The 27,556-nt window shown below is 42.7% G+C and overlaps 1 protein-coding gene and 1 long non-coding RNA gene across 2 annotated transcripts; one reads left to right on the top strand and one right to left on the bottom strand.

Moving 5' to 3' along the window:
* Positions 1–305: 305 nt before the first annotated feature.
* Positions 306–23,903, top strand: IFT52 (intraflagellar transport 52). Its single transcript, XM_070420915.1, has 14 exons — positions 306–424; positions 3,578–3,702; positions 4,335–4,422; positions 6,835–6,964; positions 7,263–7,338; positions 8,883–8,954; positions 10,497–10,623; positions 11,681–11,767; positions 13,488–13,556; positions 17,067–17,221; positions 18,436–18,523; positions 19,444–19,552; positions 21,736–21,881; positions 23,630–23,903. The coding sequence occupies exons 1-14, from the start codon at positions 404–406 to the stop codon at positions 23,675–23,677; spliced, it is 1,341 nt and encodes a 446-aa protein (XP_070277016.1). The 5' UTR covers positions 306–403; the 3' UTR covers positions 23,678–23,903.
* Positions 7,694–27,488, bottom strand: LOC139014138 (uncharacterized). The gene is made up of 3 exons (XR_011472195.1): positions 26,767–27,488; positions 13,654–13,704; positions 7,694–8,301 (listed from the first exon to the last, which is right to left on the bottom strand). It is a non-coding gene; the product is annotated as an uncharacterized lncRNA (long non-coding RNA).
* Positions 27,489–27,556: the final 68 nt, after the last annotated feature.

Genomic DNA, 27,556 nt, shown 5'->3' with positions numbered 1-27,556 from the left:
CGCCTGCGCTCTGGGGATCGGTCTGGGGCGTTGCTCACCCGCACCGCGGACCGGAAGTCTTCACTCTTCTTCATCCTCAGGGTCGAGCGAAGTTCAGGCCCTTGGGACCTACCATTTATACCAGCCTTTAATAAGACTTGATACTAAAGACACAATTAAATCGGGTTATCTTTGGCCTAAAATCAATCCACCTTCTGTCTGGACTTAACCCCACCCAACATAATGGTACAGTCCCATATAAGTCCCGCCCCTACCACCACCGGCGTCTTCCGTTCTGTCGTCATCACGTGGCTACGCGGTACGCCACGCCCGGTCCACGCCATCTCAGCGCGCCCTCGGCCTCCGCTGTTGCTAAGAGGCCTTGGATACCTGGCGGCGGGATGCTGGGCGGCGTCAGGTGAAGATGGTGGTCCCCGGGCCTCAGGTAAGAAGAGCTCCGACCGTGACGGGCCAGCCGGGGCGTTGGGGCGGCCTGGCGCCGTCCTCGGGGCCACGGGGCCGGTCTTATGGAAAATAGAGACCCCCTGGCGTAAAGTAAACTGGGCACGATGTAGGCCTGAATCCCCGACCCTGGACTGGGCTCGAGTCTCCGTCGCCTCCGGCCGCGCGGGTTTTCATTGGTCCTGCAGAGTGTGAAAGCGTTGGACAAGGACTCGTAACATATTGGCCCCGTCCCCTTTTCCTAGGAATCCCGCTCTTAGGAATCTGCCCTGCAACAAAAATAATGGCAGAGGTAGACATATGTAAATTCCAGTGGTATCTGTGCTGGCACGGAATTGAAAAGATGCCCATGAGGGCGGTGGTTCAGTTCATTATGACATAGCCATGCAACCATTAACCTAATCACGAAGACTTTTCCTGTGGGAAGCTGGAGAAAGCAGAGTACGATGTTGTAGATACACACAAAAACCAAGCATGCACAGGGATGGAATGAAACAGGAAAAGATAGCTGTGGTGGGTTCATGGGGGCATTTAAAAAAATCTGACAAAATGATTTTAGAGTTAAACTGCAAAAGTAAATATGTGAGACTAGCCAGGAAAATCTAAAAATTAAGAGTAATAAGGTGTATGTAAATACCGAAAATTTAAAAAAAAAGTAATAAGGGGGATTAGCTCTACCGTATCACCAGAAATTATAACATAACTAGAGGCCCAGTGCACCAGATTCATGCACTGTTGGTGGGGGGTTCCCCTCAGCCCGTCCTGTGCCCTCTCGAAGCACGGGAGCCCTCGGGGTATGTCCGACTGACAGATTAGGCCTGCCCGCTAGGCCAGCAGTTGGACATCCTTAGCACTGCCATGGAGGGGGGAGAGGCTCCGGCCACAGCCACTGCCCTTGCCAGCCATGAGCCTGGCTCAGGGCTTCTGTTCCCCCGGTGGGAGTGCGCTGACCACCAGGGGCAGCTCCTGCATTGAGCCTCTGCCCTTAGTGGTCAGTGCATGTCATAGCAACCAGCTGTTCCACCGTTTGGTTGATTTGCATATTAGCCTTTTATTATATAGGAAGGATTATAAAGCTGTAGTAATTAAAATAGTATGGAACTGAGCAGGAACTACAGGCAGGTAGAATGTATAGAATTCAGAATAAGATCCAGATATTTATAGTGATTTATTGTATAGTCAAGGTGATGTTTTAAATCAGCATCAAGCCCTAGCTGGTTTGGCTCAGTGGATAGAGCATCAGTCTGCGGACTGAAAGGTCCCAGGTTCGTTTCCGGTCAAGGGCACGTGCCGGGTTTGCGGGCTCAATCCCCAGTAGGGGGTGTGTGCGAGGCAGCTGATCAATGATTCTCTCTCATCATTGATGTTTCTATTTCTCTCTCCCTCTCCCTTCCTCTCTGAAATCAATAAAAATATATTTTTTTAAAAATCAGCATTGAGCCGTACCGGTTTGGCTCAGTGGATAGAGCGTCAGCCTGCGGACTCAAGGATCCCGGGTTCGATTCCGGTCAAGGGCATGTACCCTGGTTGTGGGCACATCCCCGGTGGGGGGCGTGCAGGAGGCAGCTGATTGATCTCTCTCATCAATGTTTCTGACTCTCTATCCCTCTCCCTTCTTCTCTGTAAAAAAATCAATAAAATATATTTAAAAAAAAAATCAGCATTGAGAAGTTCGATAGGTGTCGGGCAGCTTTCTAGTAAAAAGTACCAATTTATTTTCATCGAAATAAATTCCAAATGGACCATTATTTTTTTATTGATTGATTTTAGAGAGAGAGGAAGGGAGAGGGATTGATTTGTTGTTCCACTTATTTATGCATTCATTGGTTGCTTGTATGTGCCCTGACTGGAGATCTAACCACAATTTTGGCATATCGGGGGGGATGTTCTAACCGATTGAGCAACCCAGCCAGGGTCTCAGCATTTACATTTTAAAAAATGACATGCAAGTATGGGAAAAAAGCATTGTCAGGTGTATTCATAACCTTAGCATGGCAAAAATTCTTCTAATTAGGTCATGCAATTCGGAAGCAAGAAAGGAAAAGATTAATACTTTTGACTCTAAAATTTAAAACCTTCTGTATGGCCTGCAAAATTTCACCAAATCAAACAAAGAAAGCTCCTTCCTATAAGCTACGTTTAAAGACAAATTTGTGAAAGTATTTGTTTAATGATCAGTTAGAAAAATATTAAACCCAACAGAAAAATAAGGTGAGTATATGCACAAGGAAATCAGAAGAAATACAAGTGGCCAGTATAAACAGTAAAAAATGGCTATCTCACTAATTTTAAAGTGCTAATTAAAACTATATGGGGTGCCTATCTTATTAGAAGAGATAAAAAGGATTAGAAATAGTATTAGTATTAGTGGAAGTAAAAGTAACAAATTTTTGTAGGGCATTTTACTTAGCCATTCAATAGGTAGGAATTTATTCTACAAATGTGGAAAGTGCACAAAAGCATCATGTTCAAAGGTGATTGGTAATATTGTTTTACTAGCTAAATTTTGGGGGAAAAATGTCAATTTGTATATAACTAGTTTAATTATGGTATATCTATAAAATGGAATACTGTGCAGTTGTGTTGTTTTTTTTTTTTTAAAGATCCCTAAGTACCAACATGGAAAGATGCGAAAAAATACAGAGTTTAGTGAAAAAAGTGTGTTGTAAAATAGTGCATATGATAAAATCCTATTTTATAAATAAAACTACAAGTTAATGAATGTATAAAAAGAATCTAGAAGACTATACCTCCATGTTGACCAATGTCACCCCAATAAACTTAATGTAAAAAAAAAAGAAAAGGAAAAATAAGACTATACCTTATAGTTAACAGTAGTGAGCAGTAAGGAATCATGGTCTCCCACAGGGATAGGGTGAGGGCAGGGCAGGGCCATGTGAGTAGGCCGGTGGGAAGGCCAAGGCAAGAGACACGAGGTCACCAGGGTTGGCCGTAGGTTTCTGCAGCTATGCGTTTCACTCTCAACCTTTGAGAATTGCAGAGATTTCATAGGTATGTTGCAGCTTCCTACCCTTTCTCATTAAATTAGAAGTAGACGCCTTTGTTTCTTTTGGGGTCTTTCTTTTGGACTGTTGGTTATTGTTTTTCTTTTTCTGATCCCTTCTTTTTTCCATAGGTAACCATGGAGAAGGAGCTTCGGAGCACCATTCTTTTCAATGCATACAAAAAGGAACTATTTACCACCAACAATGGCTATAAATCGATGCAGAAGAGACTTCGGAGCAATTGGAAGATTCAGAGGTGATCTTGTGGATTGTTTTCCCTTCCAAATAATAATAACCTGCTGCTAAAACTGAAATTTTTCATTTTCTTATATAGGCCAGATTGTTTAGGTGGGAAGAGCTCAATTTAAGGATCATTCAGAAGTAAATAAATTATTAAAGCATTTCTTGAAAATTGGCAGTTAGCATATTACTAAGTTATCCCCCAAATCACAAAAAATTATTCTAATTATACATATACAACTTTTTAAGATGTTAGAGGTGTTCTCCATATTTTAACTTAGGTTATACTTCAATTTAGAGAAAGGAAAAATGAAAATATTTCTCTTTTTGGGGTGTGTTGTTTTTTTTAGTGGGTAAGGATATGTAGTCATACAAGCTAATGGTAGATGTGATTGCATTAGCAGTGGGAGGGTTCTTTCTGCTCTGGCACAGTTTAATGTGGCTTAGAGGAAGCATCTGAGCAGAGGCGATGGCTCTGGTGCCAGCTCGTAGTGGAGATTCTCACTGTGGGGGAGGCTGGAGTGCCACCTCTAACTCCCGTTATTTCCAGGCCTTGGTGGCCCCTGGGTCCATAAAGTCTAGAGGCTAAAATGACATAAATTGGTTTAATTATGGATCTAACACTTGCTTTTAAAATCATATTTGTAGCTTAAAAGATGAAATCACATCTGAGAAGTTAATTGGTGTGAAACTGTGGATTACAGCTGGGCCAAGGGAAAAATTTACTGCAGCTGAGGTAAGAAATACCCTTTAAAAAAATAATAAAATAAAATAAATATATTTATAAAGAAAAAATATAATGAAATGGTTAGGAGCCTGGGCTCTGAAATTCTGGATTTAAACTCTTATTTACCACTTACTGTGTTGCCTTCAGGTACTGACGTCATCTTCTTTTTTTTAAAAATATATTTTATTGATTTTTTACAGAGAGGAAAGGAGAGAGATAGAGAGTTAGAAACATCGATGAGAGAGAAACACCAATCAGCTGCCTCCTGCACACCCCCCACTGGGGATGTGCCCACAACCAAGGTACATGCCCTTGACCGGAATCGAACCCGGGACCCCTCAGTCCGCAGGCCGACGCTCCATCCACCGAGCCAAACCGGTTTTGGCGTCATCTTCTTTTTGATCGAATTGTGATGGTTAAATGAGATAATGCACGAAAAGTGGCAGACACGTACTGTAGGCTCATTAAATATTAGTCACACTTCTTTGCCATTATTTTGCTTTGAAAATAGGAAAATTCCATTTTAAATTATTTTATTTCATGGAATAAACAAAGAATGATAAATGTAAAACCCAGAACACAAATAACAAGTGTTGGCAAAGATGTAGAGAAATTGGAACCCTTGTGCACTGTTGGTGAAAATGTAAAACGGTGCAGCCTCAAACAGTATGGAAAAAGTATGGTGGTTCCTCAAAATTAAAAATAGAATTATCCTATGATCCAGCAGTCATACTTCTGGATATACATATATCCAAAAGAATTGAAAGCAGGCTCTCAAAGAGTTAGTTACTTGCACACCCATGTTTATATAATGCACACTAGCCAAAAGGTGGAAGCAACCCAAGTGTCTATCAACAGATGAATGAATAAACAAAATGTGGTCTATACTTACAATGATGTATTATTCAGCCTTAAAAAGGAAGGCAATTCTGATACATGCTACAGCATGAATGAATATTGAGAATGTTATGCTAAGTGAAATAAGCCAGACACAAAAAGACAAATACTTTATAATCCCATTTATGTGATGTATCTAGAGTAGTCAGATTCATAGAGAGAAAATTACAATGCTAGTTGTCAGGGGTTGGGGTATGGGGGAGGGAAGTGTGGAGTTGCTGTTTAATGGATGTAGAGTTTTAATTTTGTGAGATGAAGAGTTCTGTAGATTGGATGCACAGCAATGTGAATATATTTAATACTACTGAACTGTACATTTAAAATGGTTAAGATGGCCCTGACTGGTTTGGCTCAGTGAATAGAGCGTCGGCCTGCGGACTCAAGGGTCCCAGGTTCAATTCCGGTCAAGGGCATGTACCTTGGTTGCGGGCGCATCCCCAGTGGGAGGTGTGCAGGAGGCAGCTGATCGATGTTTCTCTCTCATCAATGTTTCTAACTCTCTATCCCTCTCCCTTCCTCTCTGTAAAAAATCAATAAAATATATTTTAAAAAAATAAAATGGTTAAGATGGTAAATCTTATATGTATTTTACCACAATTAAAAAAAACCAAAAAACCCACAACACAGCAAGAGCCTTTCCCACAGGGACTTGGAAAAGTGCCTTGGTGCCCAGGGAGGGCTGTGGGGAGCGGGGAGGTGAAGCTAGGGTGGGGCCAGTGTGGTCCTTAGTCTGAGGCAGACCAAGTCTCCTGTTCTTATATTGGGTGGGGCCAGAGAGGAGTCCACAGGGGAGCATTTCTGTTGTTCTTTTTTTCTCAACCTGATTGCAAGGCCACCTCATCCAGGAAGGGCATGAAGAGGTAACTGCTTCATCAGGTGAATTGAGAGGAGTAGGAATGACCATTGGGAATATGGAGGTGACCAGCTACCCTTCCCAGTGAGACCCTGGGGGAGGTGGTTACGCAGCTGGTAATGGCCTGCAAAAGAATAACTTTATTTGTTGGGCTTTGGCCTAACTCTAGTATATTTTCTCCCCCACCACCTCCCTTCTCCACCTAGGGAAGACAGACAGCAGTGACCAGGTCCTTGCCAAGGAGCAAGCAGCCTCAGGAAAGTGAGAGTATCCAGAGAGAGGGTCAGCGACCAGTGCCTGGGGACATTTGGCAATATCTGAGACATTTTGGGTTGTCGGGAGCGGGTAGGTGCAATTGGCATCTAATAAGTAGAAACCAGGGATGTTGCTGAGTGAGAGACCGGTGAGCTTCCTTTAGCTAATAGTTTCCCACTTTTGGTTTGCTTGTCAACTTGGAAAATGTCACTTTAGTTTGAGTATTTTTGAGCTTTATGTTTAAAGACAAGCTTGGAAATTCTATGAGGAAAGTAAATTTTATATTATATACATTTATATTTAGGTGCCTTATAGATTTGAAGTGTTTATTTTTCAGGTAGTTAAGATCTTATTCATAGAATTGTGGACCAAAGTTTTTTGGGTATATTCACAGATTGTTTTTTTCCTTTGTGTAGTTTGAGGTCCTGAAGAAATACCTTGACGGCGGTGGAGATATCCTTGTGATGCTAGGAGAGGGTGGGGAATCCAGATTTGACACCAATATTAACTTTCTCCTTGAAGAATATGGAATCATGGTTAATAATGGTAATTATTATTATTAATTTAATAGAGGCAGTCATTTCCTATTTATTATTCCAGTTGCAACCCTCTGGGCCGAATAGTACAATGGAAAAACGCCTGGGCTGTGAGGGTACATGGTCTAGCATTCTGGCCTCACTGGCAGTCTGAACCTTCTGGGCCTGGGCTTCCTCTGTTTATAAAGTGAGAGGGAGTGGAACAGAGTTTCAGGATCCCTTTCAGATCAAAGTTTTAAGCATCTTTACTAGTAATATCAAACTTACTTCTAATCTGAAATGTGCCTTCCTGTCTTTTCCCCTTAAAGATGCTGTGGTTAGAAATGTATATTATAAGTACTTCCATCCTAAAGAAGCTCTAGTTTCCAATGGAGTCTTGAATAGGTAAGCATGTTGAAAGCAGAAATGTCTTTATAAATGACTCTCATCTTTCCTACATGAATCTTCCCTCATCTCTTCTCCCACATTCATTTCACTGGCCCTTTTTTCTCTTTCCCTTTTGTTTTATTTCATTTTATTGTATCATAATTTATTTACTGTATTACTTCTCATCCATCAATTTATATTCCTCCCATCTTTTGAAACCTTACTAAACATTCACCCTTTGTCAGTTTTTATTTTATTTATTCATTTTTTATTTTATTTTATTAATCCTCACCTGAGGATACTTTAAAGTTCCATGCTTTTCAGAGAGAGTAGAAGGGAAAGAGGAAGGGAGGGAGGGAGGGAGAGAGAAACATTGATGTGAGAGAGACACATTGACTGGTTGCCTACTGCACTCGCCCCAACCAGAGGCGGGGAGCAAACCCTTGACCTGGAATCGAATCCCCAACCCTTCAGTGAGAGGGGGCGACACACTAACCACTGAGAAACACCGACTAGAGCACCCTTTTTGTCAGTAGAATACATTCCGTTGCAAGCAAAAGAAAACCCTATTCAAATGGGATTAAGCACTAAAGAGACTATTGTTTCATGCAATTGAAAAGCTCAGAAATAGGCAAATTTTGGACATGGATTAACGGAAAATACATGATGTCTTCAGGGTTCCAATTCCATTTCTCTGCGAGTCTGTTGGATCTGCTCTCCTGAGTGTGTGGGCTGAAGTTTTAACAGTTCTCAGATTCAGCTCCGCTTGCCACACCATCTGGAGAAAGAGCGTGTGCCTGAGCTCCAGCATTCCCATCAAGAATAGTTCTGACATTTGCCCTGTTTGAGCTGGCCTAGGCCACATGCACATCCAGGCTGGTCACTGTGGCAGAGGGCATAGAATGTCCTGATGGCATAGCTAACTCATGTTCTCCAGCCCTGGAGCCCGGGATGAAGTCAGTTCTTTCTGATCCATTGTCTCTGAAAACATAAATTAGGGGCTTTAGGGAAGTGGGAAATGAGTGCCTGAGGGGAACAACATCAGGTCCCTCTGTGAGCTTTTCCCTATATGCAAAATGATTCCACACTTGAACTTGTTACGTGGCAGGTACTCTGCCGGCTCTGATGATACAGAGTCTAGAATGCTAGTCTAGAATGTGGGTTTAGTATATGGACCCCTCCCTCGGGTCTCAAGAAACAGGAACTGATCCTTATACTTCAATGTTAACTTTTGCAAGTTTCCCAAAAGAGGTATAGATGTGTAATGGGTGTATACCTTTAGTTATTAAGAATTGTGTCTTGCACTGGGGGGTAAGGGAGGGTAGTGGTCTGTCAAGGGCGGGGGGGGGGAAAAAGGATACTTATGTAATACCCTTTGTAATACTTTAAGAGGAAAATAAAAAAAAAAAAAAAAAAGATTAAATAAAGCTTGGATTATGAAAAAAAAAAAAAAAAAAAAAAGAATTGTGTCTTGAACAACTCTGCAAAGTCCTCACATCTAGTTTATGCTACTGCTGAATGGAGGGTGAAATTCCTAAATTGTTTTCATATTTTTCTTCAAGGGAGATTAGCCGAGCTGCAGGGAAGGCTGTGCCTGGAATCATTGATGAGGAGAGCAGTGGAAACAATGCCCAGTGAGTGTGTTTTCTGAGGCACCTGAAGGTGACGCCTTTGTCATTCTACAGAGTTTTCTTTTTCAAAATGAAGAGCTTTTTGAATGGTTCAAATAATATGATTGTCCAAACACTATGCTGTTTACCTGAAACTAATACAAGATAATATGGAATATATATATAAAAAAAGCAGAAGCCGGTATAATACTAAAGGAATTTGTAAAAAAAGAAAAAAAGAATTCTTCTGAAACAAAATAGAAGTCCTTTACTGTAAATCTATGCCAAAGATAATGTGTCTTAACAGTATGGTATTTAGATTTCTAGATATTTTTTCATACATAAAAATTTTTAATGACTAGATAAAATTGGATTTATCTGAACTTGTCTAATCTCTTATTATAGAACATATAGGTAATTTAGAATATTTTGCTTTAATAATATCTAATTTATGAAGCACTTGCAATGTGACAGGCATATATTATCTCATTTAATCCTCACAACAAACTAGATATGTACCCTGACCCAGAATCAAACCTGTAACCTTTTGGTGTATGGGACGACACTCCAACTAACAGGGCATAAATTAAACTCTTAATAGGAGACTCCTCATGCCCCCCAAGCCCCCAAGTATCTAACTTTATGCTTTGGTTTTAACATTGCTGCTTTTCTTCATTCTGAGAGCACTTCCTTCAAACAACTACCTTTGCAGAGCTCCAGCTTTCTTTCAGTAGAACCCTGCCCCTTCTATATCGGTTGGCCTTACCCCAGGATCTGCATCCTCCTTCCCCTCCCACCCCACTCCCTTTCCATGAGTACGTTGCCCAAGTCAGACTGATTCACTTGAGATACCCTAAGTCCCTGTTAGGACAGTCTGTGTAGAAGTGTTCAGTGGGGTAGATGCATGCTCTGTTCATGTAAGCGCTCAATTGGTAGCACACTCTTCTAATGCTGGACAGTCATTCTTAGAGAGAGCACCAGTCAGATCTGTCAGGGAGAGGGAAATGTTTACCTCTGCGACGTTGTACAGAGCAGGCTCATGTGGAACTCGGTTCAGTTCTTAGATGAGGCTTCCTCTTCCTCCCCCTCCACAGGGGCTACTTTAGTTCTTCTAGTTATAGTCCTTTGCACATTATTGTAAATTGTAAATTTACATTCATATTTCTTAATGTGCTTTATTAACCTGGCAGCTAGAATTATATTAATTTTTGTGTTAACAAATCAAAGCTTAGAGGATATTTTGTGTTTGAGGATGAATTACTGAAGAAACACTGAAATTATCTAAAAAAATATTTTTATTAATTTCAGAGAGGAAGGGAGAGGGGGAGAGAGATAGAAACATCAATGACGAGAGAGAATCATTGATTGGCTACCTTCTGCATGGCCCCTACTGGGGATTGAACCTGCAGCCCAGGCATGTGCCCTGACCAGGAATTGAACTGTGACCGCCTCCTAGTTCATAGGTAATGATCAACCACTGAGCCACGCCGGCCAGGCTGAAATTATCTTCACAAAGTTTTTATTCATTATTTTTTAAAATTGGAATGTTTCTTTAATGTTTTACAGGGCTCTCACCTTTGTATATCCTTTTGGTGCCACATTGAGTGTCATGAAACCAGCAGTTGCTGTTCTGTCCACGGGTTCTGTCTGTTTTCCACTGAACAGACCCATTCTGGCTTTCTATCACTCCAAGGTATAGCCTTTCCTAGACATGAGTGGATATGTTCTTTTATTATTGAAGTAGTAAAAGCTACTGTTTCTAGAGGGGTTTCATATACAGAATTTTCTCATTGGTCTGCTCAACAGTCCTGCAAAGTGGCATTTCAATGATCTACACTTTACTTATGGGGATAATTGATGGAGCAAGCTTTTATCATTCTAAATCCAAAGCTTTCCGCTATAGCATGAGGCTATCTCTATGATAACTTCTTTTTAATTAAAAAAATTTTTTTAGCCTCACCTGAGGATATGCTTATTGATTTTTTTTGAAAGAGAGAAAGAGAGAAACATCAATGTGAGAGAGAAACATTGATTGGTTGCCTCCTGTATGTGCCCCAACCAGGGATTATGACCCGCAACCTTGTTGTATTGGGACAACACTCTAACCAGCTGAGCTACCCGGCCAGGGCAAATGGGTTTATTTCTAATTTTTTTGTGATTATAACTGTAAAATAGTGCATAAGTTTTTGTATATTTCAGACTGCTTTGTTGAATATATTGAGAATTTTAGCAACATCGTATGAAAGAACTGAAACCTGATCAACACTGTTTTTAGTCATTTTGACACATTTATTAATCTAATAGTCAAAAATACTTTATTTTGATTTGTTTAAAATTATTAATATTGAAATTTTTTCATTTCTGTTGTGAATTTTTCATGCTCATGGCTTAGTTTTCTAGCTTGGATCTTAGTTAACTAATACTATTTTTGTTACTTGAAAATGTCTTGAACTCTCTTTGGATTTATCTTTTTTTTTCTTTGAGGTTATGATCTTTATAAGATAACAGTGGGAAATGCTATAGAACCAATTCACAGTGTTTTTTGTTAAAGTCCAATATAAGCATCTAAAATGAGAAGCAGATTGGAATGTGGTTATTATCATAGTTAATATTTCTAGACTGTTGAAATCCTGATGAGAATTGGCACTTATTTGTATACAAGATAGTTGCTTACATAATTCTGATGATAGGTGGGGTGCATGCAGTGCATTTTGGGATCCTGATGTCTGATGCTGCTTTGTCATTTGCAGAACCAAGGTGGGAAGCTGGCAGTGCTGGGCTCATGTCACATGTTTAGTGACCAATATTTGGATAAAGAAGAAAATAGCAAAATCATGGTAAGCTTTTCCCTTTCATCACATTAACGTATAATGTATAAATATGATTTTCATGTCATTTAAAAAAATACCAATTCATCTTTTCTTTTAAAACCAGCTGTTCAGCCGAAACCGGTTTGGCTCAGTGGATAGAGCGTCGGCCTGCGGACTGAAAGGTCCCAGGTTCGATTCCGGTCAAGGGCATATACCTGGGTTGCGGGCACATCCCCAGTGGGAGATGTGCAGGAGGCAGCTGGTCGATGTTTCTCTCTCATCGATGTTTCTAACTCTCTATCTCTCTCCCTTCCTCTCTGTAAAAAATCAATAAAATATATTTAAAAAAAAATAAATAAAAAAAAAAAAAAATAAAACCAGCTGTTCAGAGTCCATTTTGTGCCATGCACTAAGAATACGAGGTTGAGTCAGGCATAGTCTCTACTTTGAGACTGTATAATGCAGTGAGAGAGAAAGAGAGAGAGCGTGAGAGACCAAGAAGGAAATCCAGAAGGAAGCGGCGAGTGTTTCTAAGCATGCCAGCGTAGAGTGGGAGCCGATCTGGGGAAGTGGTTGGGAACAGGCCCAGTCAGGGTCTCATGTATAAAGTTCAGGAGCTTGAACTTTCTGCAGAAAGCCTCAGGCGCCCTTGCAAGGTGTTGAGCAGCCTTGAGTATAGTCAGATCTGAGTTTTAGAAAGACCCCTCGGTAAGGCATATGGAAAGTGGAAAGGAGGAGGCAGCCTGGGGCCAGTTCTGAGGCTGGTGGAGTCAGCCAGGTAAGAGGAGACAGGACCTGAGGGAGGTCCTGAATGAGGTGAGGGGGCTAGCAGGCACAAGCAGTATTTAGGAGGGGGTATTTATTTATTTTGTTAATCCTCATGTGAAGATATTTTTTCCATGATGTTTAGAGAGAGAGGAAGGGAGGGAGGGAGAAGGGGAGAGAGAGAGAGAAACATTGATGTGAGAGAGAGACATTGATTGGTTGCCTCCAGCACACACCCTGACTGGGGCCAGGGATTGAACCTGCAACCCAGGTATGTGCCCTTGACCAGGAACCCAACCTGTGACCCTTCAGTGCACGGCCAACACTTTAACCACTGAGCATATCATCCAGGGCTAGGAGGGGTCACTGATGGATGTGGGGAATGAGGTACAGGTATGGCAGCTGCTTCAGAATAGTGTGAAGGAGACCTGTGAAGGGTGACAGACTGCGTGCCCAGGTGTCCATTGATGTGATTCCAGTGACACTTCCCAAAGGAAGAAACTCCCATTTTCCACTAATGAAATGCAATCCTTCAGCCTTGGAGACTTGAGGCCTTCAGGACTCTAGGTGTTGGGAGATGAATTAAGTGGTTGATTCTGTGGAATCCACATGAAGTTCCATTGTCACTAGACAGTCTGGGGAGATCTAGGTATATTCTCTGATTTAAGTGCAGACTTTCAGCACATTAAACAGGGATTGCTTTGGGACTGAGAACACGTTTTATCAAATCTGGCTTGTGGTTAGAGGATAGAACGCCCTAAGATAAACAATAAATTTCCGATAATAAAAGTGGCATTACAGTGAGGAAAACTTAAGTTTTTATATGATTTCACAAAGAGGAAGGTGGTACTCTCATTTGAATCACTGGTTCAGTCTTTTTCCTATTATTAATTTTTCTTTATTGATTGAATTCTCTATTCCTGTCTTTGGCTTTCTCAAATAACCAAGTGTTTAATTCTGGCTTATTTTTTTTTAAATACAGGATGTTGTTTTCCAATGGCTTACAACAGAAGACATTCATCTAAACCAGATTGATGCTGAGGACCCAGAGGTAGGAGGTTGTGAATCATTAAAAAGACTTTTAAATGAAAATGGAGTCCACCTTCTCAGCACCACTTCTAACAGTACGAAGGGAATAGATCTCTTACCTTGTCTGTAAGACAGATGGCAGGAAGTGATGCTTGTTGGGGAGATGAAGGCTGTGTTGTAAAAAAAATAGTAAATCAAATTACATAATTATAGAATTTATTGGCATGGGAGCCTCTATATGTATATAATAATTGGAATTTTAAAATATGGTGCCTGGTTCAAATTTTCAAAATCAGTATCTGTAGAGAAATACTTCTTTCAGAAATATGAAGGATATAAAAATATTTTTTTCATGAAAGAAACAAGAATCATCTGAATTGAAGTTTTAAACTATGATTTTGTGGCCTTTGGCAATAAAAGTCCTAAAGGTATTATAATACCAGTCTTAGGACCAGTGGTAAAACCAGCACTGGACTGGGCACCAGTAGCCTTCACCACCAGTCCTTGGGCCTTCAGCAGGTTATTTTGTCCTTTTTTTCATTCTGATTTTTAGGGGACACTAATACCTGTGATGTTTGCCTCTCAGTGTGATTGTGAGGCCTAAGTTCATAGATGTAAATAGACTTGTTAAATTAGAAGATGTGAAAGGTGCTATAGATCTCTACAAGACATTGTTTTTAACTTTTGTAATTACTGTATATCATATACTTCCACATAAACCATCTGATCTAAGCCTCGAAATAGCCCTGGGAGGTAGATGGTGTTAAACTCATTTTATAGATGAAGAATCTAAAATTCTGTAAGATTACAGTGTGCTCAGATTTCAAGCACGTGTGGAGCCAGGATCCAAGCCCAGGTCTCCTGATTCAGTCCACTCATTCTACAGTTGTTCTCTGTACCTTAACCTCAAAATGTCAGGAAAATGAGTTCCTGGGTGTGGAGTGGAGGTGGGCAGAAGGCAGTCAGAAATGCGTCCCGATTGCCTCCACCCTCAGCTGAGGACATGGCCCCCCAGGAGCTGACTCGGGTTAGGAAGCAGGAGAGCCCCATGTCTGATACTCCCTTACACGGAAACAGTAAGTGCATGGCTAGTTAGCTTAGATTCCTCCTGAAAAGTGATGTAAGCCCCCAAGATAAAAGAATTGGGGTGCACCCAGGAATTCGCTTTTCAGATCTCACAGGACCCAACTCTGAGTGGATGGATCGTTGGCAGCTGCCAACCCTAGTTAGAGGGTCGTAGGTCAAGGGACGCAGCCCCGAGATGTTGCATCCACTCCCATTCTTGGCGGCCACCTTGCTCCTGCTCAGTTTCCGTCACTCCTGTTTTCCAGCTGAGGAAACTGAAGCAACTAAATTCTTGAAGCTCCCCACTGAGATTAGTACTTGGCCAGGCCATTATTAATGCCCACGTCAGCTTGATTGCGGAGCCTGTGTCTCTTCTCTGTTATTCACATGTGACACTGGACTGGTTCTGAGGGGACATGCCAACAGGAAGCCAGAGGAATAGTGTCGTGAAGCCTTCCTCTAAAACCATGCAGGTTAATGTGTATTCCAGGTGTGAGGCCTGGTGAAAACTGTCCTTCGAGTTTGAAGGCTTCGGAAAGTAAAAGGCTGGATCCAGTAGCATTGCGAAGTAAGACATCCTGAGAACCTGAACTTCCTATGGTTTTCGGTCAAATCTTGTTACAGCCAAATGGGTTTCAACCCCAGATAATATAGCTCAATTTCAAATATTTAATCAAATAAAATGGTGGCTCGATAAATAGTTGAAGAAATTTACATAACAAGTTTTAACCTCAAAAGCTGCCAGGAAGTCATGAAAACCAGTGGTCTGAGAAGCACTCTTAAGTTTCTGTCTGGACACTTAAGGCCTTGATGCTTTTCGGAAGTAGGAGTTTGTAGCAGGTCTCTGTGCAGAGACAAGAATCAGCCTTCGGACCTTTGGGATTCCCGGGCCCATTGCCGGGCTCTTGTTACTCCTCTCACCTTCAACCACTGTCACATTAGAGGGTTGGAGCTTCTAAAATAGACCCGTGTTATGGAGAAGAGCAGTTACTTGTATGCTCCTTCCTTGTTTCTTGTCTACAAAAAAGTTTGAGGATTGGGGGAGACTTGGACCCTTGGAATATAGGGGAAAAGTGAGCCTGTTTGTCCTGACTTATTTCTGTAGTGCTCAGGCGTGGCTCCTCTAGTGCTGGCGCTGGAGAATGTGGGACAGTATGTTGCGTGACTTCAGAGGACCGATTTTCAAACTGTTACCAAGTTGGCCTTGTTAGAATCAAGGCTAAATGCAGCTCAAAGGGCATAAGGAATAGCTCTTGTTGCCAGCATGCATTTATTTAAATTTAAATTAATTTTTGAGTAGATAATACAGTCACATAGTTTGGAGTTCAAAAGCATATGCAATAAACAGTCTTCTTTGCTTTAAACAGTCTTCTTTGCCATCCGCAGTGATGGCAATCTTAGCAGTTTTTCGAATGTGTATATACACTAATAGCACATTACTTTTCAAAATTACCAACCTGTCTTGGAGATGTTCCCATATTTATACATAAAGAGCTTTTGTTAGTTTAGTCCTGTTTTTTAAGACTGTGTTTTCATTGTTTGTATATAGTATATTTTGCCAATCTCCCATTGATGGACATTTAAGTTTTCTTGGTCTTTTACTGTTTCCAGCACACAGCATGTGTCATCATTAGGCATGTCCTTGGTTAGGTGTGAGAAGGGCTGGGGTCTGTGTCCATGCAAGGGGGTGGCGGGGGGGGGGGGGGAGGGGGAGGTTGTCTGATCTGAGATCATAGGGGTTTGTACATGTAACAGGAGAAAAAGCAAAGTGTATGGCCCAGATGCTGGTGGGTGGGTAGATGCAGTGGAAGCTTGTGGACTTTCTTTTGTGATTGCCTGTTTTCTCACTGAAATAGAAAATAAGGTCATTGGCTAACATTAAGAAAGGAAAAATCACTTTAGATGGTTGAAGTGACAAAAGGAAACTGTAGGATATGGGAAGTGAATGGACTAGGGCAGGGGTAGGGAAACTTTTTTCTGCCAAGGGCCGTTTGGATATTTATGACATCATTGACGGGCCATACAAAATTATCAACTTAAAAATTAGCCTGCTGTATTCGATCAAACATTTAATGAACTCACCCCCAATGCCTGATTTTGCGGGTTTTATACGGCCTGCGGGCTGGATGTTCCCCACCCCTGGACTAGGGGAATATTATTGATTGCTGAGCACTCAAGGTCAGTGATCATGAAATTAAAAGCAGACCAGTCAGCATGGTGTGGGTTTCTCCAGCTGTGTCCAGTGACGTGAATACCAGCATGTGTAATTGGAGAGGTGGATTTAGCCAGCATTGGGGTTGAGTGAAGTGACTCAGAGTGGCTTATTTAAGGGTGTTGTCAGTGGTCAGGAATGGTGAAATCTCTTGGCAAGAGATTATAAAATTACAGATTTAGACCTGAGACATTGGAGACTTGACAGATTAAAATCTTTCTACCCTGATGAAAGGAACCCTCTTGTGGCTTTCAGATTTCCGACTACATGATGCTACCTGACACAGCCACCCTGTCAGAGATGCTTCGAGTGTGCCTCCAAGAGGGTGATGAGAACCCACGGGACTTCACCACCCTCTTTGACCTGTCCATTTACCAGCTGGATGTCACCTCCCTCTCCAAGGTCATCAAGTCAGTACCTGTGGCCCTCTGGGCTGCACTGCACTTCATTCTGTTTGGTTTAAAAACATGAGCCTGGGGAGGGAGGTTAGGGTCACAACAAATGTGTATGCAAAACACATTCTCAGGTCTATGATGAGGTTGACAGAGAGGGCTGGGATATTGGGGTAGGGGTGCTGACACAGAGGGAACGGCTAGCCGTTGTTAGCCCTTACTGTGTTTCAGGTGCTGTATCAGCCTTTTAGGGTGATCAACTTGTTCTGGTTTTTCCTCGGTCTTCCCTGGTTTTATTTATTTATTTTTATTTATTGATTTGAGAAAGAGAGGGAAAGGAAGAGAAGGAGGGAGGGAGGGAGAGGAGAGAGAGAGAGAGAGAGAGAGAGAGAGAGAGAGAGAGAGAGAGAGAGAGACATGGATGTGAGAGAGCATCTATCAGTTGCCTTCCGGAGACCGAACCAACCGGAATTGAACTGGCAACTTCTTAGTGCATGGGACGACACTCAACCAAGTGAGCCGGCCAGGGCTCTTAATATCTGTTTTCACTGTTGCTATACTCCTGGTGACTAAAACTGCCTGCACATTCAGTAAGTATTTGTTGAGTGAATGAGCACACAGATGTGGATGTCATACAGATCTGTTCAGTTACTAGATGCAGACTTCAGATTTGAGTACTGTTTGCTGATGGTCAAAACAAATAAGGCCTGGCCAGCATGGCTCAGTGGTTGAGTGTTGACCTGTGAACCAGGAGGTCATGATTTGATTCCCGGTCAGGGCACATGTCCGGGTTGCGGGCTCAATCCCCAGTGTGGGGTGTGCAGGAGTCAGCCGATTAATGACTCATCATTGATGTTTCTATCTCTCTCTCCCTCTCCCTTCCTCTGTGAAATCAAGTAAAAGAAAAAAAAAACCAGGTGCATTATTAAAAATACAAACAAAAAACAAACAAGGAAACAGTGAGTTAAAAGAATCAGTGTTCATTGGGTAACAATGAAAAGTCTACTAGGAGAAGCCTGATATAAAACTTTCCCTTTCGCTTCTCAATGAAGTCGTACTCGATGATGCTGTAGAGGAGAGTCACGAAAGGATTAGTGCATCACGTGTAAGAACACACACTTTTTCTGCAGAAGTGCTGAACCGCCCATCTGATGGAGAGCACCACACGATCATAGATGTTCTCCGCACACTGTCTCTCATCTTGATCCTGCTTTTCTTTATTGTTAACACAGGGCTTATGAACAGCTCAACGTGAAACATGAACCTCTCCAGCTCATCCAACCTCAGTTTGAGACGCCGCTGCCTGCCCTTCAGCCAGCGGTAAGTGGGTGTGCTCGGGGGATCCCACTACAGAAGCCCACTGTTTGCCCTTCCCTTGGCAGCCGGGGCCTCCTGTGGATCCTCCATATGCTATTTGTGCCGCTCCTCATGGAGGATCATTTCTCTGGCTCTAACCATGCACAGTAACCAAATCTACTAGCATTCTGCAGAGACTTTTATTTGGTATAGTTCCCAACGGAGAAATCAAGGACATAGACATTTTTTGCTGTTAAACATTTTTCATCTTGTGGGGTTGGAGGGCATATGTGAGGATTTTGAGGTAAAAAAGAGGAAAAGTGTTGTGCTGCAGCTTTCTAGGCAACAGGCACTCAGATTCATAGCACAGTTCTGACAGCCCAGGGCATAGTCATGTGCATAAAGGTGATTTTCCAACATTCCAGTCCAGCATTTACTCAGCTTGGCCATGTGGAAGTATTCACATCACAGAAAATCACAAATGCTGTAGATCAGGCCTTTTGTTTTGAGAGCTGATAAACATTTATCAGCACATCACTGGTTCATACCTACAAAATTTGGCTCCAAGTTCAGCACTTCCTACACTAATTGACATCTGCTTCCCCAGTTTCTGTCCCTAAAGAGTTCCTGATTAAATCAGAAACAAGTTGTACAGTCAAATGTTCACCACACATGAGCCTAATAAGCCTTAAGCTTTGTGTCCTTACAGGAGTCAGTGGGTGCTGGTACGTCAGCTTGGTCAGTTTAGCGATGTAGTTAGAGCTGGCTCTGCTTGGCTGTTTACAATGGGTCTTGCTTGATATGGTCTGATGGGGGAGGGCAGGAAGGGGTGATGGGTGGTCCATCCCAGGGAAGGCTGAGTTGGCCTCTCGTTTCCCTTACGCCTCATCACTGCCAGGTTGGCTTTGGATACGCTCTTTCACGACAGACCCTATTTCTTTTAGGTTTTCCCTCCCAGTTTCAGGGAATTGCCACCTCCTCCACTGGAGCTGTTTGACCTGGATGAGACATTCTCCTCGGAGAAGGCACGGCTTGCTCAGATTACCAATAAGTGTAAGTTTAGTTTGTCTTCTTTTGTGAGTTTTATTTAATTGTGAACTTCTGAGAGATGTTGTGAGAGAACACTTAACATTTATTTAGGGAGAACAAAATATGAACAGGAGAGTAAAGTTACAGTTTTGTTTATTTCATGTAAATTTCTTTCCAGGCCAGTTAGCTCAGTGAATTAGAACATGGTGCTGAGCAGAAGCCAAAGTCTCAACTGTAATCCCTGTAGGAACTTAGTTTTGACCTATCTAGTGACCATAGAGTGAATTCTGAGCCTGGCTGCCACATAGCAAATCTAGGATACTAGACATAGGAGCAGTTAAATAGGAAAATGCAGTCAGGGCCAGAAGAATTAGAGAGACTTCAAATTGGATCCTTCCAAGGGATCCTAGAGAGAATCGAGCACGCCCACCTTACGTGTACGTGAGGAAATGAGACCCCAGTCCACACAGCTGACGGTGAGTGCTACTCCTGACTCTCAGTCCAGTGCTCCCCCTGACGTGCACAGCCTCCAGGACAGAAATGGGCCTGCACACATGTGCCGAGAGGCATCAGCTTAACCACTTGGAGGCAGAGACCCCACTCCTGGGACTCTCAGGAGATAAATGAAGGTATACAGATGACTACATTACATACTTAAAATAAAACACAGTTGGGAATGATTGTAGTGTTCACTAGCAGGGGAATGGTAGTAAATTGTGCCACATTCAATCGATGGGACAATATGCAGTCATTATAAAAGAAGTTTATGCCGAAACTGGTTTGGCTCAGTGGATAGAGCGTCGGCCTGTGGACTGAAAGGTCCCAGGTTCGATTCCGGTCAAGGGCATGTACCTGGGTTGCGGGCACATCCCCAGTAGGAGATGTGCAGGAGGCAGCTGATCGATGTTTCTCTCTCATCGATGTTTCTAACTCTCTATCTCTCTCCCTTCCTCTCTGTAAAAAATCAATAAAATATATTAAAAAAAAAAAAAGAAGTTTATAAAGGCCAGGGAGTGACACTAATAGAATTTAAGTGAGAATCCTAAATTAAGAAAGCAAAATAGAAAACCACATGTCCAGTAGAATCCCAACGATGTGAACAACAACTGTATGTCCCCAGAGACTAGAAAGGAGTATGCAAAAATGAAAATTATTCTGCATCTCTGTTCTGCACCAGGCACTGTGGGTAGGTGCTGGGCAATCAAAAATTAGCAAGACATAGTGGTTAGTCCAGTAGTAATAATAGACCAGTAGTAATGATGTGACCCAGCATTTCCAATTCTAGCAATTTATTCTACAGAAACCCTTGTAGAATCGCCAAACGAAAAAGCTATAGCTATAGAGATATTAATTGTAGCATTCAAAAAATTGGCAACAGTCTACTGGGCCATCAGTAGGGGGATTGGTTAAAAAAATACAAAAAAAATAGAATATTATACATCTGTTGAAAGAAAGATGTAAGCTTTGACATGGAATTCCATATTACATGGTTAAGTGATGAAGGCAACTTACAGAGCTATTATAGTTTGATCCCATTTTTACACATATGTAAATATATAGGCATAATGTGGCAGTAATTACCCTAGGTAGTATTGGTGGGGACAGAGGTAGTACAAGAGCTGTATGGTTTGAATACTTTAATTTAAAAAATTAGATTTCGATCATAACGTTTAAAAAAAGAAGTCACAGGGAAAAAAAGAAATTACAGTGTAAGGAGGGCAGTAATGGCTTTCCATCTTGAATATGAGGCTGCTGGGATGATTTCACAAACATATGCTGATGATGGAATTATGGGTGATTGTTTTCCTCTTTAATTTCCACTTAATTCCTTTTCAATAATATTGCCATAATAAATGCTATTTAAAATACCTGTGCCCTTCTCATAATTGTCCTTGCTCATTCAGAGAATGGTAATTTGATTTCCTACTGGTTGCTGTTCTTTGTAATGTCGGAATGCTGGGTCTGGGGATAGGAGAGCCAGAGCCAGTCCAGCTTTATTCTAGTTAGGAGTGTCGTACTTTTGTCCTAATTTATAAATCAGCGCATCAGAGACCTTTACAGTGTGTCCTGTGGTCACATTACCCAAGGAAGAGGTGAGTGATCTTGAGAGATGTAGGAACCTGACAGGGGTATCTAAATCACAATAAGTTTGTACTTGGGGAGGGGCAGAAGGTGAGGGTTAATCTAACTGCCCCAACTGTGCTTAGGTACTGAAGAAGACCTGGAATTCTATGTCAGGAAATGTGGTGACATTCTTGGAGTAACCAATAAACTACCAAAGGACCAACAAGATGCCAAACATATCCTTGAGCACATCTTCTTCCAAGTGGTGGAGTTCAAGAAATTGAACCAGGTATGAGTCTAGAAGGCCCACTAATGTGGGAGTCCTTCGAGTGTCGGTATCATCCATAAACTGAGTTTTATGCCATTCATTCATTCTGCAAGTATTAAGTAACTACTAAGTGAACACAATCCCAGTACATCACATAATATGCTAGATAAGTGCTATGCTATTAAAAAAGCAGAGCAGCGTAAGGGGATCAGTGGGCTGAACGTGGCAGTATTGGATTGGGCGGCTGGGGTAGGTCTTACCACAACGCTGATACTGGAGCAAAGGCGTGAAAGTTTGAAGGATTTAGCCATGCAGATAGCGGGGGATGAGAGTCCCAGGCAGAGGGAAGACCTGTGCAAACTCCCTGTGGCTGGGCTTTGCCTGGCAGGTGTGAGGAACAATGGTGCTGCCAGTGTGGCTAGAGAGAACTGAGCAAAGGATAGAGCAGGACGTGAGGTCAGCACTTTATGTTGGAAACCATCTGTCTCTGGACTAAGGACCAAGACTTTGAAATTATAGCTGGCCTTTATTTTTATACCTTGACTGGATTTCTAACATTAAATGCCAACCACTGTTGTTAAGTGGGCATTATTGCTGGAAGAATAAATTGGTCCCACTTTTCTTGAGGTATTTTTTATATCATTCAAAAGCCCTAAAAATGTATATACTTTTGACTCAGCAATTCTGATCCTCAGAATTTGTCTTAATAATCTTGAATATATATAGATTTACCCACCTGGATTCTCAGCGCAGCGGCACTTAATTTAAAAAATATATGTTTTTATTGATTTTGAGAGAAAGAGAGGAAGGGAGAGGGAGAAAGAGAAACATCGATGTGAGAGCAGAACATTAATTGGCTGCCTCCTGCACACCCTCTGCCAGAAATGGAGCCGGAAACCTAGACATATGCCCTGCCTGGAATTGAACCAGCAACCTCTCAGTGCACGGAACGATGCTCAACCACACTGGCCAGGGCACAGCACTGTTTTAACAGAATAAAATAATCAGTGGGCAAGAATAAAAATCATTATTAGTAGGTTGTTCCTAGGGTGATCCATAAGATTTAAAATGTTTGAAGAGTTTTAGGACTTAGGGAGACATTCATGATCCAGTAAATGGGGTGGGGGAGGGCTATAAAGCAGTATAGAGAGTCTGTTTTTCTCCATATATATAGTTAGGAATTTAGATGCTGAGTGGAAAGACTAGTCAGGGTCTGAGCCTTTAGTGGCAGTGGCTGGCACTGCTGGGTACTCATACTGCACGCCTCATATGTGCCAGGCATAGTGCTGGATGTTGGGGCTGTCAGAGAGCAGGATGAATGCAGTCCTTGCTGTCTCTGATCTATGTGTAGTGGGGCAGATGGAATATGTGGGCATTTACAATGCTCTGAAATAAATGGCATCCAGAGGTGAGTTGCTGATATAGCTGCTCAGCACTAAAACATGGGATGGGGGCTCAGGTAGATTCCCAACAGTACTTACCCTGGTGGCAAGGCAGGGACAGGTCCCAAGGCCAACTCTGATGGGTCTTAGCATCAGCGCCTTCAATGGTATTTGCTCCCTACTTATCATGGTGGGTGATGGGCAGTGGTCAAAAGCCCTGTCCTGGTAGTGAAAACTTGACTCTTGGGTTTAAAGCCAGAGATAACCTACTGGTATGTGTCCCAATTAAGATGTTTCAGAATCTTTAATCAAAGTCCCAAACTCTAAAGATCACATTTCAGACTTTGCCCTGAAATACTAAAATATATGTCTTATTCCCTCATCCAGGAACATGACATTGATACAAATGAAACTGCATTCCAGGACAATTTCTGAGGACCGTGCCTCTTGAAGCATTTTCTGCCTCCTTATTTGTAAACTGTTTTTCAATTGTTCCTCAATCCTTTATCAAAACTGTCCATCTACTCTTCTATGAACTGTGGAAGAGTTGTGTATCTTCTGTAGTGCCAGATAGGTATGACATTTCTAACTTAGAAAACCCTTATGTAAGATATGTTCCGTTTTTAAAATCAAATGATTAAATCTGTACTTTTATAATTTATGGAATAGTCTTGCATTGAAGTCTTTTCTTTCAACTCCAGTCCTGGATTTATCTTTATTTTATTTAAAAACATTCTTATTGCCGAAACCGGTGGATAGAGCGTCGGCCTGCGGACTGAAAGGTCCCGGGTTCGATTCCGGTCAAGGGCATGTACCTGGGTTGCGGGCACATCCTCAGTGGGGGATGTGCAGGAGGCGGCTGATCGATGTTTCTCTCTCATCGATGTTTCTGACTCTCTGTCTCTCTCCCTTCCTCTCTGTAAAAAATCAATAAAATATATTAAAAAAAAAAAACATTCTTATTGATTTCAGAGAGGGTGAGAAACATCAATGATGAGAGAATCATTCATTGATTGGCTGCCTCTTGCACTCCCTCTACTGGAGATAGAGCCTGCAACCCGGGCATGTGCCCTGACCGGGAATCAAACCGTGACCTCCAGGTTCATAGGTCGACACTGAGCCATGCCGGCTGGCTCTTCTTTTTTTAAAAAATGTTTTTATTGATTTTATTTTTTTTCTTATCTTTCTTTTTTTTTTTAGAGAAAGAAAGGAAGAGGGAGAGAAACATTGATCGGCTGCCTCCTGTATGCACTGGGGTTTGAGTCAGCAACCTGGGCATGCACCCTGACTGAGAATTGAACCAGCATCCTTGGTGCATGGGTCGATACTCAACCACTGAGACACATTGGCTGGGCCAGATTGGCAAGATTTTGATCCTTACAGCTTGGTGGAAGTATTGGAAGATGGGGGTTCTGAAGGCTGAACTGTTTTGAACATAAGATTCCAATTAAGATGATAATATGAATTAATATAGCCAGTAAATAGCTGGAAATTCCTAACTGGGGCTTAGAAAAGATATAGTCTCAAGATCTGAGTTCACATGGAGTTGATAATTGAAGCTATGAGAATAGTCTGTCCAGGAATTAACATTTTTGGAAATCTAAAAACCTTGGGAAGAAAGGTTCAAGTCACATCCAGAATTTCAAGTAATTCAGTCATGTTCAAGCCCTGTTCATAGACTTCCATTCTCACCCTCCAGCCCTAGTGCAGGTCTTTCAGTGTAGCCAAGTAGGAACAAAGTGCTGGGGAAGGGGGGGCCCTTTGCTCAGAGGGCACAATCTGGGAGCCAGCTGAGACAAGCCGCTCTAGAACAGGCGAGTGTTGTGGAAAGGTAGTATTTACCACACATTAAAAAAAATGTACTCAACGATAATCTCCCAACCCATATGCTCGTACACTGTGGGTTTGACACTTTTGCCATCAAGAGGTGCGGTCTTGTTTCCTCCTCTTAATCTGGCACTCCAATGGAAGTGACACACATTGTCTTCTAAGGCTGTACAGCTTCTGCCTGGTTCTTTAGAGCCACAGGCCTCCATGCAAGAAATAGGAGGCCACTTGAGATAGACTACCTAGGTGAGCCTCCCAGTGCTTCCTGCCCCCAGCATCAAGTCTCCGTAGTCTTGGAGTTGTCCTGAAGCCCCAGACATCATGGAGTAGAGACAAGCTGTCTTTGCTGTGACCTTTCTGAATTCCTAACCCACGGAATCCATAGACATAAATTGACAGTTTTAAGCTATTAATTTGGAGTAATCTGCTATGCAGCAATAGATAACTAAACACGTACCAAGGAACGTTTTGGATCTATTTGAATCTAATCCAAAACTTCACTTTCCAAAGGGGACAGAGGCCTGGGGAGTCCAGGGGCAAAGAAGCACTGACAGCCTGCCTACTAACCCGGGGCTTCTCCCACTCACCTCTCCTAACTGGAGAGATGCTCTGAGGGCCAAGGCCTGTCCAGCCACGGGTCAGCTGGCATTTTTCTTTCATCTATGGGTGACTTGTGGCAAGGATGTATGTTTTCCCCCAACTTCTTATGAAAAAATTGAAACACCCAGAAAAGTGGAAAGAATAGTACAAAAAACACCAGTACACACCACCTATTTTTAGAAATTAACATACTACTATGTATGCTTTATGCATGTAAATTTTTGTTACTGAACACTTGAAATTAAATTTCAGATATAATACTTCACCTTAGTATACTTTATTTTTAAAAATAATGTTTTTATTGATTTCAGACAGAGGAAAGGAGAGAGAGGGATAGACACAGCAATGAAAATCATTGATTAGCTGCCTCCGGCACGCCCCCTACTGGGGATGGAGCCTGCAACCCCAGCATGTGCCTTTGACCGGGACTGACCCTTCAGTCCGCAGGCCGATGCTCTATCCACTGAGCCAAACCAGCTAGGGCATGTGTGTGAACTTTTAGATAAAAAAGTTAACTGACTTGAACAAGTGTTTCAATTTTATTCTTTAAAAAAAACCACACAAAAAAACCCACCACAAACAACAAAAAGTGTTAGCACCAGTCCTAGCAGATAACAGCATAACAATAACTATTGGAGATTTTACTTGTTGAACTCCAATACCTCTCTGGTCAGAGAAACATTAGTGTCAAAAAGAGGAGGAAACACAAGAAACGATATGTGTAGGTGACAAAACCTTTCCTCTCCCCATGAGCAAGGAGGAACATTTGTGGTATCTTGTGATTCATAGACTTACTATGGCTCTTACTAAGTTACTTCTTACTTACAAAACCAAATATTAAAAGTTTTAAACTCTGTTCTGTAAAAGGTTCTAGAGCTCTATGCATGCCTTCATGAAATTTAATTTAAAACATTTTTACGTTTCTGAGTTTGTAAGGCTGCCATGCGGGCCTTCCCTGAGCTGGTCAGTTTAGCACGTGGCCCCTTTTCACCCACAAGACAACGTGGTTAAGTGTAAAGAATAAACAGTACACTGACTGGCCAGACACTGGGATGCTTAATTTTAAAACATTTTAAAATAAAAAATTTAGGTCATACCTGAAAACGGACTAACGGATGAAGAGAAAGAATTTCATCCCGTCCCCCTTTCTCCAGCCCATGTTATCAACTTCTTCCGCTGCCTTTAAGAGACAATAATAAAAATACACTTGTAAGAAAATTCTTGCTTACACCAAACTTTAACAGGAAGCCTACTCAGGTTTCATCCTAGGGCTGCCTGCAGCCCACAACCTAATCCAGGAAGGAAATGAACTTCCTAGGAAGTGCAAAAGGTGACAAATAGCGCGAAGGACACCTGCGGGGGTAGGAGCCTGCCCAGGAGCTGACTCGCGGGAGTCGTCGGGGACGGCTCGGCTCCGAGCGGCACGGGGTCCACACGGCTCGGCTCCGGGCGGCACGGGGTCCACACGCCCGGGCTCCGGGCGGCACGGGGTCCACACGGCTCGGCTCCGGGCGGCACGGGGTCCACACGCCTCGGCTCCGGGCGGCACGGGGTCCACACGCCTCGGCTCCGGGCGGCACGGGGTCCACACGCCTCGGCTCCGGGCGGCACGGGGTCCACACGCCTCGGCTCCGGGCGGCACGGGGTCCACACGGCTCTGGGCCAGGCCAGGGGCGACGCCACCAGGTCAGAGGCCGGCGGTGCACCCGCCCTGGTCCTGCTCAGCCCCGGGCCTCTCTTCCTCCGCCCGACCTACAACGGTAGGCGCAGGGGAGGCTGCCCAGCCACGGTGGCCCCGCGGGTGCGGAGCAGGCGGGATCGCCCGGGAAGAAGCAGACCGCGGGGAGGTGGCCGGAACCCGGAGTCTCCCAGCGGAACCGAGCGCAG

The sequence above is a fragment of the Myotis yumanensis genome, unplaced genomic scaffold, assembly GCF_028538775.1.
Source record: "Myotis yumanensis isolate MYYU_CA2020_CCGP unplaced genomic scaffold, mMyoYum1.0.hap1 SCAF_7, whole genome shotgun sequence".
Lineage (NCBI taxonomy): Eukaryota > Metazoa > Chordata > Mammalia > Chiroptera > Vespertilionidae > Myotis > Myotis yumanensis.
The sequence above is the reverse complement of the archived record's forward strand: the minus strand, read 5'-3'. Positions and strand labels throughout refer to the sequence as shown.

Coding starts and splice junctions, on each gene's coding strand:
- IFT52 (XM_070420915.1), top strand. CDS start 404: ATGGTGGTCCCCGGGCCTCAG. Junction 6,965..7,262: donor TGGAATCATGGTTAATAATG/GTAATTATTATT, acceptor TTCCCCTTAAAG/ATGCTGTGGTTAGAAATGTA. Junction 18,524..19,443: donor TGCCTGCCCTTCAGCCAGCG/GTAAGTGGGTGT, acceptor TATTTCTTTTAG/GTTTTCCCTCCCAGTTTCAG.